This window comes from Apium graveolens, chromosome 1, assembly GCF_009905375.1.
Source record: "Apium graveolens cultivar Ventura chromosome 1, ASM990537v1, whole genome shotgun sequence".
Lineage (NCBI taxonomy): Eukaryota > Viridiplantae > Streptophyta > Magnoliopsida > Apiales > Apiaceae > Apium > Apium graveolens.
Window position 1 is genome coordinate 176,549,715 of NC_133647.1, and position 18,037 is coordinate 176,567,751.

Sequence of the window (18,037 nt, forward strand, 5' to 3'; positions counted from 1 at the left end):
GTATGATAATCTAAATCTGTATTTTGTATTGTATTACTTGAGTCTGTAAAAATGTTAAAGATCAGACTGGAGTATTTTTCCGTGAACAGTCTCAAGTTCATCCTTTTCTAATATCAAAATTTGTTGTGAAAGACATGTATGTATTATAACAAGACTAAGTCATACCGACAACCCTAAGATTTAGTTGTATGATAATCTAAATCTGTATTTTGTATTGTATTACTTGAGTCTGTAAAAATGTTAAAGATCAGACTGGAGTATTTTTCTGTGAACAGTCTCAAGTCTAAGAATAAACTCTGGAAAAAGATCAACATGATCATGCCTCAGAGAAAAGGTGAAGAAATTTGGAGTTGAATAAATCTATTTTAGGAAAAATGTTCTAAGTCAAGATATTTATAAGTCACAGATCAAGTCATATAGAGAAGTCATTCGAGAACTCTAGAATGACTTATCGAGAAGTCCAAAATGGCTTATAGAGAAGTCTCAGAGATATCGACAAGTCAAATGAAGATATGAAGATTGGAGATATCGATAAGTCAAATTATCATTAGAGATCTCAGAGATATCTACAAGTCAAAATGTATATAGAGATCTATGAGATATCGACAAGTCATCTTTGCATATAGAGAACTCAGAGATATCGAAAAGTCAAAATAAAGATATGAAGATTGAAGATATCGACAAGTCAATTTCTCATTAGAGATCTCATAGATATCGACAAATCAAAATGCATATAGAGATCTCAGAGATATCGACAAGTCATTTCTACATGCAGAGATTTGGAGACCTCGACAAGCCAAGTTCACTTATAGAGAACTCAGATGATCTCGATAAGTCAAAGGCACTTATAGAGAACTCAGAGATCTTTACCAGGAGGTGGCTGATCATAACAAGCCTCCTCATCAGACTCTTCACTAGTATAACCATACATCTCAGACCCATCACTCGCATCCTCTGTATCAGTATATTCTTCACTGTTAAATTGTTTTTCAAATTGTTTAGTCCTATTTGATCTCCTGATCTCCCCAAACTCTTCATCAATACACACTCCATATGAATCTTCACTTAGATTAAAATGATTAACAAACAAAGTAAAACATTCCCACAACCTCGACTTAATTCTATGACTTCCTCTTTTTTATCATCCAAAAATAAATTTACACCATCTACTATTTTGTAATATAGGGAATCAGATTCACCTTCACCCACAATGTGACCCGCACAAATTTTTAGTTCATCAACATTCATATTTTCTAAGTCCACAACTTCAACAACCTTTTTTACGATGCTGGAATAAGGAAATTTTGGAAAATGCAATAATACCCCTCCATAATATACATTCAAAGTATATAGTCTTACTGGCTTGTTCAATAAAAATAATACATGATAAATTGATATGTTCAATACCTAATGCAGATAGTAAAGTAACATCCTTTAGGCTAAATTCATTAAAAAATCCCTAATTCGAGAGATGTAATTATGATATTAAAACCCTAATTTCGAATGAATAACATATACAAGAGCAAAGTAGAAGAAAACTTACAATAATTTTTGAGCACTTTCCGTTGTGTCTAGTCCCTTGAAAGTCTTTTCTTTCCGTTTCATCATCAGTGTTCTTGGATCAATCAGTTGATCTACACTGTTCTTTGGTTATTGTGTTATTAACTTGGGTTTGGATTATAAATTGTGTTTGGATCCACAATCAGGTTTGTGTGTAATCGGGTTGGATATCCAACGTGGCAGCCACATTGTACCAATTAGACGGTAAGCCGTCAACACTTAACATATGTAATATTTTTTATGAGTTTAATGATTAACTTGAAAGTTTTATTTGGTTGAGTGACCCGTTTATAAGCTTTTTCAGTTCAGTGACCTGATTGTAAGTTGAGTTTCAGTTGATGGACAAATTAATCTATTAACAAAGCTACCAGGAAGACTAAAATCATATTTCAAAAGATAAATATAAGTTCAGCCTTCTCCACTTAACTCCTTTTTTCCGTCCCCAACACGTGAAAAATCCTCCTGAAAATTTGCTATGCAAGTCTCCATATCCGTCTTTCCCCCACTTAAGACCAAATGAATTTCGTATGTGCACATAAACTTTTCCTTCTCTATTACCAACTCGCAGAATTGTTACATCATGGTGCCTAAATTTATGATCTGCGGGATGCGGTAGCTCTCTATATATATATATATATATCATTTTCGTCAAACTTTTCAAAACCATTACAACCCTGGATTGAGCATCCTTCACAATACTGCATACCATTATATAATACTCTCTGACTAAGGAGCTTTGTAACCAATTCTAAACTAAAAACATTAGAATCTGGGCTAGTAGCTTTATAGTTTTTCACAGAAATGCGAGGTCCTTTAGCAGTCCGCATCTCTCTAAATTTTATATCATTTACTTTAGTTTCTAACTTCTTTTTCTTAAATTGACTGCGTAGTTTTTCAATAATTAAATACCAAACCACGTGCATAAGACAAAGGATTACCAGCATGAGTTGAGTAAGTGTCATATTCATCAACAAGTTACATAGTTTTTTGACGGAATACACCCAATCTATAAATTCTTGGCCCTAGGATCAGTACCGAGTCAAAATAATTGAGAGCCTTGTGCGAAATTTCAAAATTGGGCCCTTAATCTTTACTTCAATAAGAAATTTAAATAACGGTTTATAAACAAAATTAACTATTAAAAATATATTATAAACCACAAATACATTTCGATATATTAATTTAAAGATATTATTTTGTAACAAAATACTCCTTAATATTTAGCTTTTTTTACAACATAATTGTTCGTAAATAAAATTTCTACAACTTAAGTTTGGAAAAACTTTATTCTATAAATACAACGGTAACATAAATTGTATTAAAATTTTATATATAATATTTACATTATGAAAGCACAAAATTTTTTTGAAGAACTTTAATGATCTAATTCTCCTATTTCATCCAAATTTCTTATATTTTTAAGAAAAACTTAACTAATTTTTTTCTTAAGAACTAAATTTTCATAAATAGTTAATTTTTAAAATAAAAATTCGGGGCCCTATAATTTCGGAGGCCCTGTACGGTGGCTCACTCCGCGCTACCTCAGTGCCGCCCCTGTCGAGGATATAGATTTTTTTGAGAGAACTTACTAAATGATCACTGTTGTAATTGCGACTTATAACATCTGAAGCAGTAAAAGCCCAACATGTATTTGTCTGTCGTTACTGATTAACCGGCATGGAAACAATAAATCATTGCGTGTCCAATCCACCAGTATTCGATTCTATAAATATTAAAATTAGTTGTGACATAATACCATAAATTTAGACATTTAAAATGACTACAAAAATGTTCCTAAAACATAAAATAATAGATAAATGATTTTGTAAAAGTATAAATATTAAGGCAGATGGATTATACTTCATAACTCAAAAATGTTATCACGAAGTCATGTTTTTTAACATCGAGGCATTTGTTCAAAAGACTTGAAAATGCAATTTCGGCTCTACGTAACTTAAGTTCGATCTCAGCACTGAGCTCCTTAAAGTATGTGATTTGTCCGATCCGGTTCACTCTCGTTAGTTTTTGTAGAGTGGTGAATCAACAACCCATATTCTACGAGAAGAAGATAAAAAGGTCAATAAACACCCAAAACAAGTGAACAGAAGATATAAAGATTGTGTATACCTCTGCGTTTTCTTTAATTGTTTTAACAATGTAAATAAATAATTCTGATATGAAATTTCCTAAGATCTGAGTTAACATTGCTAGATATAGTAAATAATATCATTGTTAGAAATTAAGAGAAAATCTTGAAAATGGAAAGATCCAATATACAGGGGTTAGGGTTTTATTTCAGCAATCTATGAACTTTTAATAAAAATTTGCCAATATTTTGTTAATCCATGCCTGGTCGGACAATATATAATTAAGTACTGTTTCACAATTCTATTTTTTCATGATTGTATATCCTATATAATTGTTATAGGTGAGTTGTTATTTTGATAGTCAGGGTATCTTGTCATTTCAAATATATAATTAATATTTTGTATTTTTTAAAATATTATGGGCTACAAATTAAAAAAACTTTTGAATCATCTTATTGCAAATATTATGATAAAATTTGAAGATTTTATTTTGGAAGTTTCGTAAAATCTCTTAAATTAATTACATATAATGTAATAGATCAAAGTTTAAAAATACTAGAATTATAAGATTAAATATGAATATCATACTAAAAATTCAAATAAAAATAAGGTTAATCTTAATAAAATAAAAAATAATTAATGGATTACATATACAATTATATAGATTCTGTGAAGATTAACTGTTAGGTCCCGAAATATAGTAGAAGGGGGGTTGAATACGATACTCACTAAATTAAAAAAAAAATCTTTCAAATCTTTTACGGATATATAATCTAGTTTTCGATTCGTGGTTCCGTGTTCTTGAGGTGAATAGTGTTTGGAACAATAAAACGAGGAACACAAGATATTCGGGGAAATATATATTCATATATAAATCCACGAGGGTGTTGCTACACTCCAGTAAATAAATTAACCTATTACAACCTAAGAACAACAAAGTTCCTGACTACTGCAAAGATCAACAAATTAAATCCTATACAAGGAACGAGCTTTTGTTTGTCTAAGTATTTAATTATCGGGTAACGTTTATGATAGCCCCTATGAACATACAAGAGTTAAATCGGGTATTATAATGTTACTCCGGTGAGAAGATTAACATATATCGATTTGAGTGTGTATCTCCCCTGTCTCTCTTTGCTTCTATTTTTCACCAGCTTTCTTGGGAGAGAAGATGAACAAAACAAAACCTATTGTTAAGCTGATCTGTTGTTTGAGTGTAGTCTTATATCAATTACAATTTGTGGCTAAAAATCAACCACATAAATTAATTGATACAATAAAATTGTGGATGAGGAGTGACTTGCGATTGAGACTTTTATCTTTTACTTGCAACCAGAAGGAGAGGTTTGACACTTACATTAATTCTCCACTTTGTAACTGGCGATTACTAGCAGTTTATGAGAGTGAGTTGACTTAGTTTTTTTCTTCACAACTTTAGATGCGACATGGTGCACCTAGGAGGGTATTATCACTTGATTTCTTTTATCAAGTCAATGACTTGCGACCAGGTGAGTACTAGTACATGTACTTAACCAAAAATGGCACCCTGATTTCCTTTTCCTCCTTTTCCTTTTTCTTTTTTTTTTCTTTTTTTTTCTTCTTCTTGTGCTTTTTTTTTAAGTTTAAACTGTAACTAAATTAATTTATAAAATAAACTTAAATATAACTTATAATAATAAACTAATTTAGATTTATAAAATAAACTTATTTAAAGTTTATGAAATAAATCATTTTAAGTTTATTATATAAATTATATTAAAGTCCACTAAATTTTTTTATTAAAGTTAACAGTTAAACTTTGACTTGGCCAAATCCTCGAGCTGTTTTAGTTGTATCCCATGCACACCTCTTCTTGTACTTTTAAAATATAAGCTTTCAATTCAAGTACGTTCTCTGACTTAACAATTCTTCTATAAATAATACTCAGATTCCTTTCACAAGCTGTTGACGTCTAGTGTAATTGGTCTGATTCACAGACGACTAATTCTGATTCAAGTCTTCGTATTATGGCCTTGATTACATTATTAAGCTATCAACAACTTTATCGCTTCGAACACTGATTGGCAATAAACATATGTACTTTCATCGGAATCTTTTCTGGTACTTTAGACAACGTTTTCATTACTACTACAATCTTGAATACTTCATTCACTGTTCTTCACTGACGTTTGAACATATAAGTGAACTTCTGTCAGTGAGTATAATTTCAAGACTGCAACTGTCTTCTTTAACCTCTATCTATACCATGTCTTCAATTATTCAGATTCCTATGTATCGAACACTGTCTATCTTCAATCAAAGTTGATACACTGAAATCTTCTGGTAGCACTTATACACTAAATCTTCAACATATCTGAACCCTGAAAGCCTTTAACTTTTATTCTTCACTAAGACATGAACACATTAATGGACTTATTTTACTGATAACATACCTCAAACTTTTTTCAAATCTTTTAATTTTTTATATTTGCCTTTGTTTATTTACATGTCATGTTCTAGTGTTGATCTAGTGTTAGAGTTATCATGTATACTGTTTTTACAGCTACCCAGTCTCACTAACATTAACCTATTTTCCCAAAATTAATTTTACCTAAAAATTTATAAATAATATTAATAAAGTATACCGTGCAAAATAAATCTAGTCAGTATGATTTTCTATTGGGATTCACTTAGAATTATATGTTTCATTTAAAAAAATGAAACTTAAACTTGATACTCCCTCCGTCCCTTTCAATTGTTTACATTTTTTAGAGAGTGTCCGACACGCATTTTAAGGTGCATATAAAGTATAGTTCTGTAAAAAAATTTTACAATTTTGTTTTTCTGAATAAAAATTAAAACATTCAACTTTTATTCAGAAAAAGAAAATTGTAAAAATAAGTTACATAATTATAATTTTTATGTACCTTAAAATGCGTGCCGGACACTTTCTCAGAAATGTAAACAATTAGAAGAGATTGAGTGAGTAATAAATAAGAGGGTTTAATGTTCCTAAATAACACAATAACTTAGCTGACATATAAATAATTTTTAATGTAAATACACACGGCATACTTTTGTAATTGCAAAACTTACAAAAAATTATCTTTACTGTTAAAATATACTTTATACTACATAAACCCCAAGTATTTACTTAGGAGAAGGGGGCATTTTTCTATAAATTAAAAACTTCAACAAATATATTAACATTCCTTTGTACATTCTAATCATCAAAAATCAAATCATACAACACAAAATAAGCCAAAATATTATCCACATAAAACAAAAAAAGAAGCTAACATAAAATAATAAAAAAAACTTATCTTATTACAGATGCATAATTTCACCCACTTAAATTGTGACAAAACTTATTGCATGTGCATTGTTTCACCAACTTAAAATCTCTTCTAACTAAAACTAGTTTTTCTTATATAACGTGAGAAATAACAAAAATTAAGAATTTTTTTGCACAAAACTGGAGGCAAGAAAATTAACTCAAATTGAGTACAGATGCACAGTTTCACCCACTTAAAATCTTATATTAGTATGATACTTGAAACTTTGTTGTTATTAAGTAAGCATTTGCCACTATTTGAATGTTGTTCCTGCATGAAATTCAGATATTTTTTTCTAAATGCATCTCGTATGCAATTTAGGAACATTCTTTGGCTTTAGGTTCATAATTTGTGAAGGTGAATGGCATATCCACATTTTTATGAGCTAACTTATGATCTATATTTGATGAGTAAACAAATACAATAATGTATCTCACCGAATATATAGGCGAATACAAATTGAATAGAACAACTCAAGTTATTAACAGGGGTGGACAGTAAATTTACAGATGTCTTAAGAAACCAGCAAACAGCTTGAAGTATGTCAGCCAGAACTAGCTACTGATTTTAGAATCAGATTTCTAAGGTAGTATAACAGAGCAAAATATGGATTCAGACATTTAGTCAGTTGAGCCACACAAGAAAGACATTTGAAGCTAAAATTACAAAAGCAAATTTTGTAGATCAGTACAATATTTATCAGAAACTCAGCTTTTCATTAATATATATAACCAGACTGTTTAAATGTAAACATATTTTTGCCGGAATAATAATACTTCAGAATAAACCAAATAGAATGACCTCTGCTACATCACATAATATGATAAACAAAGTCTTTGTTATTTCAAACTCAAATACTGCTAATAACATGAAATACTAAAAACTTCATAAGTCTCCAATAGACCAAAAGGGGCTTGTGATATCATCAATGGATCAGCATTAAGCTTGGACAGATGCCATGTGGACGATCAAGTCAATCACACGAGAACTGCAAAAACAGAATAAACAGTGTCAATGGAACACTTGACAGAATAGATTTCACCCTAACATGAATTAAATCACTTGATTACAATATTGCATTTAAGATGTCCAAGCATTACCTGTAACCCCATTCGTTGTCATACCACGAGACAAGTTTCACAAAGTTATCGTTCAAAGCAATCCCTGCTTTGGCATCAAAGATGCTTGATCTGCAAAGGTTCAAGCAAACATTGAGCTAACTTGAGTAATCTAACCACAATTTTATTTAAGTTTCTATAAAATGAAAGAAATGAAAAAGGCGAAAAAACTTATGATCCGCACCTGCTATCACCAACAAAGTCTGTTGAAACAACATCATCTTCAGTGAATCCCAAGATACCCTTGAGCTTTCCCTCAGATTCCTCCCTGATAGTAACAGAGGATAGATCAAAAGATTAGAACCAACCGTTTTTAACCAATTACCTAGAAGTCGACAAATTTAAACAATAGCATAGTAGTTTTGGCAACTTCAATTGTGAGAATGAATCAACACTTACTTAATGGCAGCTTTGATTTGGTCATAGGTAGCCGCTTTCTCAAGCCTTACAGTGAGGTCCACAACAGAAACATCCACGGTGGGGACTCGGAAGGACATACCAGTCAATTTACCATTGAGTGCAGGAAGCACCTTTCCAACAGCCTACAAAAGAAAAACAATAATGAAATATACATGTAAAATCATTTTGACTATTGAATCGGAAACTAGTTTTAAATCAAGCTTAAATTTCAATGTACATGTGACATTTGATCAAAATTACCTTGGCAGCTCCAGTGCTGCTGGGAATGATATTGAAAGAAGCAGCTCTTCCACCTCTCCAGTCCTTGCTTGATGGGCCATCAACTGTCTTCTGTGTGGCTGATGCATTCAAAAAAAGGAATTAATGTAATTCCATCTGAACTGTATAATTAGCATTAATGTTATAAAAAGATGCAACAGAGCCACTCACCAGTGATTGAGTGGACAGTGGTCATAAGACCCTCAACAATACCAAACCTATCATTAATAACCTGCAAATTTAGGAACGATTAAGTTAAAGGAATGTGTGTACAAACAGGAAACAAATTACGTACAGTCAGATCCAGGGTGATCAGACATACCTTGGCCAAAGGAGCAAGGCAATTGGTAGTGCAACTAGCATTGGAGACAATGTCAAGGTCGTGCTTGTATTCCTTCTCATTAACACCAACAACAAACATTGGTGCATCTTTGCTAGGAGCAGAGATCACAACCTTCTTTGCACCACCCTGAGAATAGCAAAAATCCATGTCTATCATGACCAGCAACTAGAAGTAAATATGTCCCTTTTTGCAATATTAAATTGACATAAAAGACTGCTAGTTTTCATATTCAAATATCGAATCTACATGAACAGGTCCACAATTAAAACTCAATGTGTATTAATTCAAATTGTAAGCTTCTACATAGCAAAAGGGGCTTAAATTATATTTTTATAGAAAAAATTATCGATCATCAAATAAAGAAACCAAATCAAAACTTAACAAAAAAAAAAAACAAATAAAAAAACGATGCATAAGAAGTTAGCATTCGCAATAACAAAACATACAAAACAGAGATTGTAACAGACCTTCAAGTGAGCAGCAGCCTTGTCCTTGTCAGTAAAGACTCCAGTAGACTCGACAACAAAGTCAGCTCCAGCTTCACCCCATGGGATATCCTCTGGGTTCCTAAACAACAACACACAACACAAACAATTTAACACTACAACTTGCCAATATAATCAAATCTCAATGGTCAAATTATATCAAATATTATATATAAACTGTAGATTTGCAAAACTCCGAATAAACAATAAACATTATTAGATCTAAAACTACATATAAACAAATAACATAACAAAACAAGAAAAACTATAGAATGCAGTAGAATATGAATACCTGATGCCAAACACCTTGACTGGCTTCTCACCGAAGAGAAGAGTCTTCTCATCCTTCACCTTAAGCTCATTATGCTTCCACTGTCCGTGAACACTGTCGTACTTAAACATATACGTCTGCAACCACACATTCAAATTAGTATTAAAAACCGACAGACTACCAAACTTTTAACGTCACGATTTTAATAAAACAGCACACATACCATGTAGTCAGTAGTGATGAAAGGATCGTTAACAGCAACGAGCTCAACATCGTCTCTCTGGAGAGCAACTCTAGCCACCAATCGACCGATCCTTCCGAATCCTATATTTACAACAACCAAATCCACAATTAATATACATAAAAATAATAATGCAAGTAAAAAGAATACGAGAAAAAATAAAAGTAGTAGTTACCGTTGATTCCGATCTTAATCTTCTTGTCAGATGCTGAAAAAAAACAGAACAAAAACAGAAAAACCAAACACAGTTAGTTATTAGTTAAAACTAATGACCAGGCATATTGATGTAATAAGATTATTAGATACATATAATGTAAGAAAATAAAAAAGAACAACACAGAGAGATTTATTTATTTACCCATTAAATTGAAAGAGAGTGAATGTGATGTATGTAATGTGTGTGTAGAGATTGATAAGAAAATGAGTGAGTGTTGTGAAGAGACAATGGGGGTAGAGGTGGGTATTTATACTAAAACAGCAGCGGCGGAGAATTCAAAGTTTCCTTTTATTATGTTTGTAGTGTCTTGGACAAAAAGAAACCTATAATTCTGTATTTTTATTTTTCTTTCTTAAGCTAAAATTGTAAGGTAATTTTAAATTACCCCAAGTAAAATAACCTAGACCATTGACATGTTTATTTTATTTTGGTAAGACTTGCTTTATTAGCTAAGAGAAATTTCTAGAAATTGATTTTTTTATTATAAACAATAGTTGCTACATATAGGATTTTTTTTGTATATCTAGATTGAATTGACTTGTAGTATTTATGTTAAACTGAATTAAATTTTGCAAAAAAAAAGAAAAAAAGACTAGATTTGTTTCTAGTGGGCAAGAGAATTAGGATTTGGTAATGTGAAGGGGTGGATTGGAGAAAAAGAAAGAAGGTTCGAGAAGGTGTGTAAAAGTAAAACAATGAATTGTGTGTACCTGTTCATTACAAAACTGTGTACGAAAAGGCAATGTTAGGCTATGCCAGTTGAATTAAAAAACAACAGGTATTGTTGTTACTTTCGATTAGTCCGAGATTCGAGATGGTTATAATATATTAATGTGCACAATTTGAATTTTTTTTAAGGGAATGAAGAGGATATTCGGAGAACAATGCAATGCAGTGGGGGCCTGGGCCTGGCTTGTTTTTTATGGATCTAGATTCAAAAAGGCTCACAAACTTTGACAATTTGGTCTTCCTTATTTAACATAGTCCAACTTTTAAACCAGGCCTTGTTTTTCTGAATGTTCCCCATTTTTACGTTTTCTAGATGGTCACTTTTAACCCCCCCAAAAAACAAATTCAACGTACATTTCGTATCCTTATACAAATAGGATTCGTCCGATTTTTTAAAAAAAATTGATCGATAAGTCGATGATTAATTTAATTAAATTTTTTAATAAATTCGCTGAATTATTGATAATCATTGACGAATAACCTGATTTATCAAAATTATCTGATAAATTAAAAATCAATATCTAAGTTATATAATTTCAATTATCGAAATATATAACCTAGTTCGTCATATTCCCGTTTAGGTACATTAAAAGAAAATAAAGCTTAACATGGATCATAAAAAGTACCAACATCAATATATAAATATTTGTTATGCGGATAAATTGATGGCATGAACATTTTTCTTCAATTTTAATGTGTAATGTGTAATGTGTCACTATATCAAGTAAAAATTACAGAAACAAATAAAAAAAACGCCGAATATGAATAACAAGTTTTAGATGGTGATGATGTAATGGTTAATGGTGCATGCAACACATCAAAAGTCTGGCTACAAAGGGCATGACAATTGACATCATGTATTTAGCAATTTTATTATTGTCCATTGCAATAATTTCTTAATTAATTACTCTTTAACTATAAAATGCAAATGTGTGTGCTTGGAGGTCAAATAATTAAGCATTTTTATTTTTATAATAAAGTTGCTGGATGGACCGACATGATGCACTCAGAGAGGCATAACCTCATGCCATATGTGATTTATATTAATCCAGCATTAGACAAAAGTCAATTACTATCATTTTCTTATTAATACGAATAAGTTTCAGTAAAACAATCTATATAAAACTCACATGTGTGTGTATTACGTGAACGGACTCTACAAATTATACGGGTTTACGAGAAGATCTAACCTTTGTAAAACCCAAATTTGAGATGTTGAACACTAAATCTGAGGAATGACCCTACAACGCATTGCAGAAATGTTGTAACCATTGACATCAAAAACCACAACATCTTTAACATTACAAATATTGATGTTTGTAACATAATATTGTTCATTTTGATTCTTTTCTTACCTGAATAATGAGTTAACACAACTTTATAAGGTACCATTATTTATTCCTTTCTTTTCATTTTTAAACAACATTCTTTTCTTTTCATGGTAGGAGGGACTGGTGAGAAGTAGGGCTGTCAAAAAAATTCGAAAAATTTGATATTCATCCGAATAATCCGTATTCGTATTCGAGAAAAAGCGGATATTATCTGTATCCGAAAAAAACGGATATTATCCATATCCGAATTCGGGATATTCGAATCCGAAACTAAATACATATATGATATTTAAATTATATAAATATATAATTATATATAATTTAAAATTTATTTTTTTAGTTTATAGTGTATGTAGATCTATTAAATAATATGTTTATACAAATTTTATATAATTGTACACATGCTTTATACATATATAAATATATTATTTGTATTTAATTGTAGAAAATGTCCTATAATCATCGTCAAAAACGGTAGGGGCAACAAAAAATTTCAAAAAATCCGATATTCGTCCGAAATATCCGCATTCCTATCCGAGAAAAAACGGATATTATCCGTATTCGAAATAAAGCGGATATTATCCGTATTCGAATCCGATGATTGCGGATGCGGATACGGATATAGGCATATCCGTATCCGAATTATCTGTTTAACAGCCCTAGTGAGAAGACATAAATAACGGAATCAAATCAGAAATTTAAAATTCGAAATTAAATAAATTATTTACTCTGGTCACCATAACACATGTACAATGTAATATGGATGTGTCGTGGCCTATGACGGCGCGCCTATAAATTTTGAAATTGCAAGTATCTCAAATTTTCACTATAATGATCCACTAAATTATACGATCCGATAAATTCAACATATGATCCGATAAATTCAACCGAGTCAAGAGCTTGCTATGTTTATTAAACTAGACTAGTTTATAGCCCGTGCTACGCAAACGGGGATCTCAAAAATTATTTAATAAAATAAATAAATAAATTTATAATTCAAATTGAATAATATGATTATGAAAGATTAAATTATCTATATAATAAGTGTATTGCATCTACATATTATGATAAATTAATTTAAGAACTACTTTCGTTACATATGTTATTTTTATGTTATATATTTTATGAGATTATTTCTATAAATAAATCTATTAAAATTTAAACATTACTTCAAATTTGTATTAAAAACTTACCATAAGTAATACAATTCATATTTAAAATTGTATTGCAAAGTTTCTATAATTAAAATGGGTCATAATAAGTACATGGATCTTTTATAAATTTAATATGGATATCAAACCTAAAATTAGTTAGTCCACTGGGTTAAATTAAAGTTAAAAATCATATCTGAACCAAAATATGGATACAAAACCTTAGGAAAGGGTTATCCAGCAATTTATAATATATAGATTAGTCTCGTTCCCGGTTAATATCTACTTTATTTGAAATGAATGTGTGAGTTTAGAAAAAAGACATTTTAAGTAAAAATTAAAGAAAATGTTATATATTAATATTTTATAATATGTAAAATGTAATTTCTTGTGTATGTTGAATAAAGGTCATATAAACAGTGGCGGACCTGAGTATGGGTTGGGGTGGGCTCCAGCACAGGTCAAATTTTTACAGCCCAATTGATATATATTATGATTTCAGCCTACTACAAGTCCAGCCCAGGTGAAATTTTAGAAAGACCCTTTTAATAAAAACCTCCAGCCCATATTAGATAGCAACTTTGATAATATAATGGGCCAAGAGATTAAAAAAATGGAAGCGCAATTACCTTAAGTTTTGTGTGTAACCAAGCATAACGTTAATTAACACGGAAAAGAAAAGAAATGAGCATATGCTCTGATTAGGAAAAAAAGTAGGGAACCCTATTATATTAAGTCGCCCCTATTCACCAGTCCATGCTGGATTCTTAGATCAAATCATTCATCCCATGCAACTTCTATTACTTAATAATGTAAGCTATTTAATTTTTTATTTGTTCAATTAGATTAGTTAATTTATTCATCTTTTTCAATTTTGGTTATTGTTTATATCATAATTGTATAAAGTATGAATTTAATATAAATAATTAATTGTGAGTACCGATATACAACTAGATTAAATATGTGTATCTTTAATATCAATGTATATATTAAATAATATAGATACAGTGTTACTATTTGGAGTGAGTGTTAGGTCGAAAATTTATTTTAAATTTTCACATGTTCCTTAAAATCTATAATAATGTATTTGATAACAAAGTAAACAAATATTTGTGATCTCCAAGTGTTCCTTAAAACTAAGAACGTTGATTTTATCTTATTTAAAATATATATATTGGTTGCAGGAGTCAAGGTCGTAAAAGGAAGACATTATTATCTTATTTTTCTACTTCTGATGTTAGTCCTGCAATTACTCCCAATGTCACTGCTACTTCTAATGCTACTCCTAGTGCTAACATTACTCCTTCAGCTAATCATGGTGCTACAACGACTCCTAGTGCTGCACCTATTTATATTCATGATCCTCCTGGTGCTCCTACCGCAACTACAATTACTCTTAGTGCTCCTCCTACAGTTACAACTAGTCCAATTGATCCTGCATCACTTGAACGCGATCCAGGTCTCCGTCGCCCAATTTGGATGTATTTACCTAATGTTCGTGATGATATTAGGCGTGAATACATTAGGCTAGGAGCATGTCAACCAAAATTAAAAAAAGATCAATATCCATCTACAGAGTTTGGAAATCAACGTCGTCGATTTCAAGCATCTTGGGTTAATTCATGGCGTTGGCTAGAGATTCAATTTCGAAAGATGCAGCATTCTGTTTTCCGTGTTTTCTATTTGAAAAGGACTCATCTTCACAACATGCAATTACTATTGATGGATTTAAGAATTGGAAAAGAGTTAATGATAACGAGAGATGTCCTTTCTTTGTTCATATTGGAGGGGATAATTCACCACATAAAAAGCAGTAAAATTTCTTGAGGGGCTGACCAATGTTACAAGACATATTGACAAGGTCATAAATCGCCAATCTTTGGAAGAGATAAAGAAGAATAGACTGCGTTTGAGAGCTACCATAGAGGCTGTTCGATATTTAAGTTTGCAAGCATGTGCATTACGTGGTCATGACGAATTATCAACTTCTCGTAACAGAGGTAATCTTATTGAGATGATTAAAGTTTTTGGTAGACTAAGTCTTGATATTTCAAATGTTGTTTTGGAAAAAGCGCCAAAAAATGCCATGTATACTTCTCCAAAAGTACATAAAGATATTTTGCATATCCTGGCTACTAAAGTAAGAAATAAAATTCGTGATGAGTTTGGAGATTCTAAGTATTGCATTTTAGTTGATGAAGTAATAGATGCATCATATAAAGAACAAATGGCTATTGTGCTTCAGTTTGTTGATGTTCATGGTTTTATTCGTGAGCGTTTTTTTGATATTGTTAATGTGGCTGATACAATATCATCAACTCTTAAGAAAGAAATATCTTATGTCCTCACACGAAATAACTTGAACATTCATAACATGAGAGGTCAGGGATATGATGGTGTTAGTAATATGCGAGGTGCATTTAATGGTTTACAAGCTCTATTTCTGAAAGATTGTCCATATGCTTATTATGTACATTGTTTTTCTCATCGTTTGCAATTAGCATTGGTTGGTGTCGCTGAAAAACAAGATTCTATTTAGGAATTCTTTTCTATGTTGTCTAATATTGTGAATATTGTTACTGGTTCTTCTAAACGACTACGTGAGTTATAGGCTGCACATGACATAGAGGTTGAAACTTCAGTGGCCAGTGGAGAACGTGAGACATGTAGAGGACTTAATCAGATTGGAAATTTACAACGATCTGGAACTACAAGGTGGAGTTCTCACTTTAAATATGTTTGTAGCTTGATGGATAAGTTTGGTTCAATCATTGTTGTGTTGGAAAATATTACTAATTGCACTACTTCCTCTAACTCTATGCGTGGAGAAGCTAGAGGTTCTTTAAAAGCACTGAAATCATTTGACTTTTTATTTGTGCTACATTTGATGCATAAGATAATGGGCATTACAGATTTGCTTTGTCGAGCCTTACAAAGTAAATCTATTGATATCTTGAATGCCATGGATTCAGTTGCAACAATAATATAATTGCTACAATCTTTGAGAGATGAGGGTTTTGATATTCTTTTGGATTATGTCATGTCGGTGTGCGCAAAGTATAAAATTGATGTGCCATATATGAATGCTCGTTATATGGATGGTATCCGTTCTGTGAGACAAAAAGATGATATATCAGTTGAGCATCATTACCATTATGATGTATTTAATTCTGTAATTGATTTTCAGTTGGAGGAGTTACATTATAGGTACAATGATACTGCAGTTCAGCTTTTGAGATTAAGCTCATCTTTGGAACCGAAGAATAATTTCAGGCTGTTTGATATTGAGCACATTTGTACACTTGCTACTAGTTTTTATCCCGTTGATTTTGGACAACAAGAGATGCTTCATCTTAAACTCCAACTTGATCTTTACAAAATTGATGTGGTTAAGCATGCTAAGTTTCAGGATTTGTCTACTATTTCTGAGTTATGTATGCGACTAGTTGATACAGGGAAGGCAGAATAATACAGTTTGATTTATAGGTTGATTTGTCTTGTGTTAACACTCCCGATTTCTACAGCAACTGCAGAAAGGGTTTTTTCAGTTATGAAATTAGTAAAGACCGATCTTCGAAATAAAATGGAGGAAGAATATTTGAGAGATTCTATGCTTATCAACATTGAGAGGGAGTATGCTGAAGATATTGATCCAGATGAAGTGATCGATGAATTTTACGCTCCAAAGAATCGTCGAGTACAACTCAAATGATGTGAGTAAATCTTATTTTATTTTTCACTTTACGTTATTACTTATTTAAGTTAATAGCATGATTAAAATTCATGATTTTGAATTTACATGTTTATGCTAGTTAGTTCACTTGCCTTTATATAAAATTCACGAATTTTTTTTTTACCCGAAAAGCCCCAGTAGGTTTAGAATCCTGGGTCCGCCCCTGCATATAAAGGTTTTTTACAAATTTTACTTAAAATTTTACAATATTGTAAATCAGTTAAAAAATAAAAAATGAGTGAGTAATTAGAATCAGAGGGGATGAAAAGGGGGGAGAAGAGAGAATAAGTGAAAATTAATGAGTGAGAATTGGAGGATGAGAATTAATGAAGGGAGAGAAGTAGAGTATAGAAAGAGAAGATTTTAAAATAATATAAAATTGAGATTAAATGAGAAATTGACATATAACCAAACATGACATCATCATAAAATAATAGCATGACATATCATGACATCAGCTGTACTCTGTTTTAATATAATATAGATAATAATTTGAATTATAACACAATTTAAATTTCATTTTCTATATACAGCTTAATTTTTTTATTAAATGTATCATATATAAAATAAAGTGAATATTACAAGTACTTGTACTTATTGGAATAATGAGAGTGTTAGGAAATGAATAACACAGAGGGGGGTGAATGTGTTTTACTATTTTATGCTTTTTTGAGCTTTTTATGGTTGAACAAAGTAAATTAAATCTTGTAGTGAAATGTGTTACTGCATAAATTAAACATGCAATAATAAAGAATACAGATCTTTTCAAACTCACTTAA

The 18,037-nt window shown here is 31.0% G+C and overlaps 3 protein-coding genes across 4 annotated transcripts; 2 read left to right on the forward strand and 1 right to left on the reverse strand.

The window, feature by feature from the left end:
- Positions 1 to 7,656: 7,656 nt before the first annotated feature.
- Positions 7,657 to 12,335, reverse strand: LOC141671760 (glyceraldehyde-3-phosphate dehydrogenase GAPC1, cytosolic). Of its 2 annotated transcripts, none has more exons than XM_074478099.1 (12): positions 12,234 to 12,335; positions 10,273 to 10,305; positions 10,080 to 10,180; positions 9,878 to 9,993; positions 9,568 to 9,667; positions 9,080 to 9,226; positions 8,929 to 8,989; positions 8,740 to 8,837; positions 8,479 to 8,621; positions 8,264 to 8,347; positions 8,062 to 8,151; positions 7,657 to 7,949 (listed from the first exon to the last, which is right to left on the reverse strand). In XM_074478099.1, exons 1-12 carry the CDS (start codon positions 12,319 to 12,321, stop codon positions 7,901 to 7,903), a joined length of 1,110 nt encoding a protein of 369 aa, XP_074334200.1. In that variant the 5' UTR covers positions 12,322 to 12,335; the 3' UTR covers positions 7,657 to 7,900. The 2 variants fall into 2 exon arrangements, with proteins under 2 accessions (XP_074334200.1, XP_074334208.1); XM_074478107.1 differs by lacking the exon at positions 12,234 to 12,335 and adding an exon at positions 10,456 to 10,583.
- Positions 12,336 to 14,606: 2,271 nt separating this feature from the next.
- Positions 14,607 to 16,514, forward strand: LOC141711835 (uncharacterized). Its single transcript, XM_074514524.1, has 4 exons — positions 14,607 to 14,623; positions 14,710 to 15,289; positions 15,387 to 16,031; positions 16,137 to 16,514. The coding sequence occupies exons 1-4, from the start codon at positions 14,607 to 14,609 to the stop codon at positions 16,512 to 16,514; spliced, it is 1,620 nt and encodes a 539-aa protein (XP_074370625.1).
- A 51-nt stretch (positions 16,515 to 16,565) lies between these two features.
- On the forward strand, positions 16,566 to 17,237 carry LOC141711846 (uncharacterized). The gene is made up of 2 exons (XM_074514534.1): positions 16,566 to 16,959; positions 17,050 to 17,237. Exons 1-2 carry the CDS (start codon positions 16,566 to 16,568, stop codon positions 17,235 to 17,237), a joined length of 582 nt encoding a protein of 193 aa, XP_074370635.1.
- Positions 17,238 to 18,037: the final 800 nt, after the last annotated feature.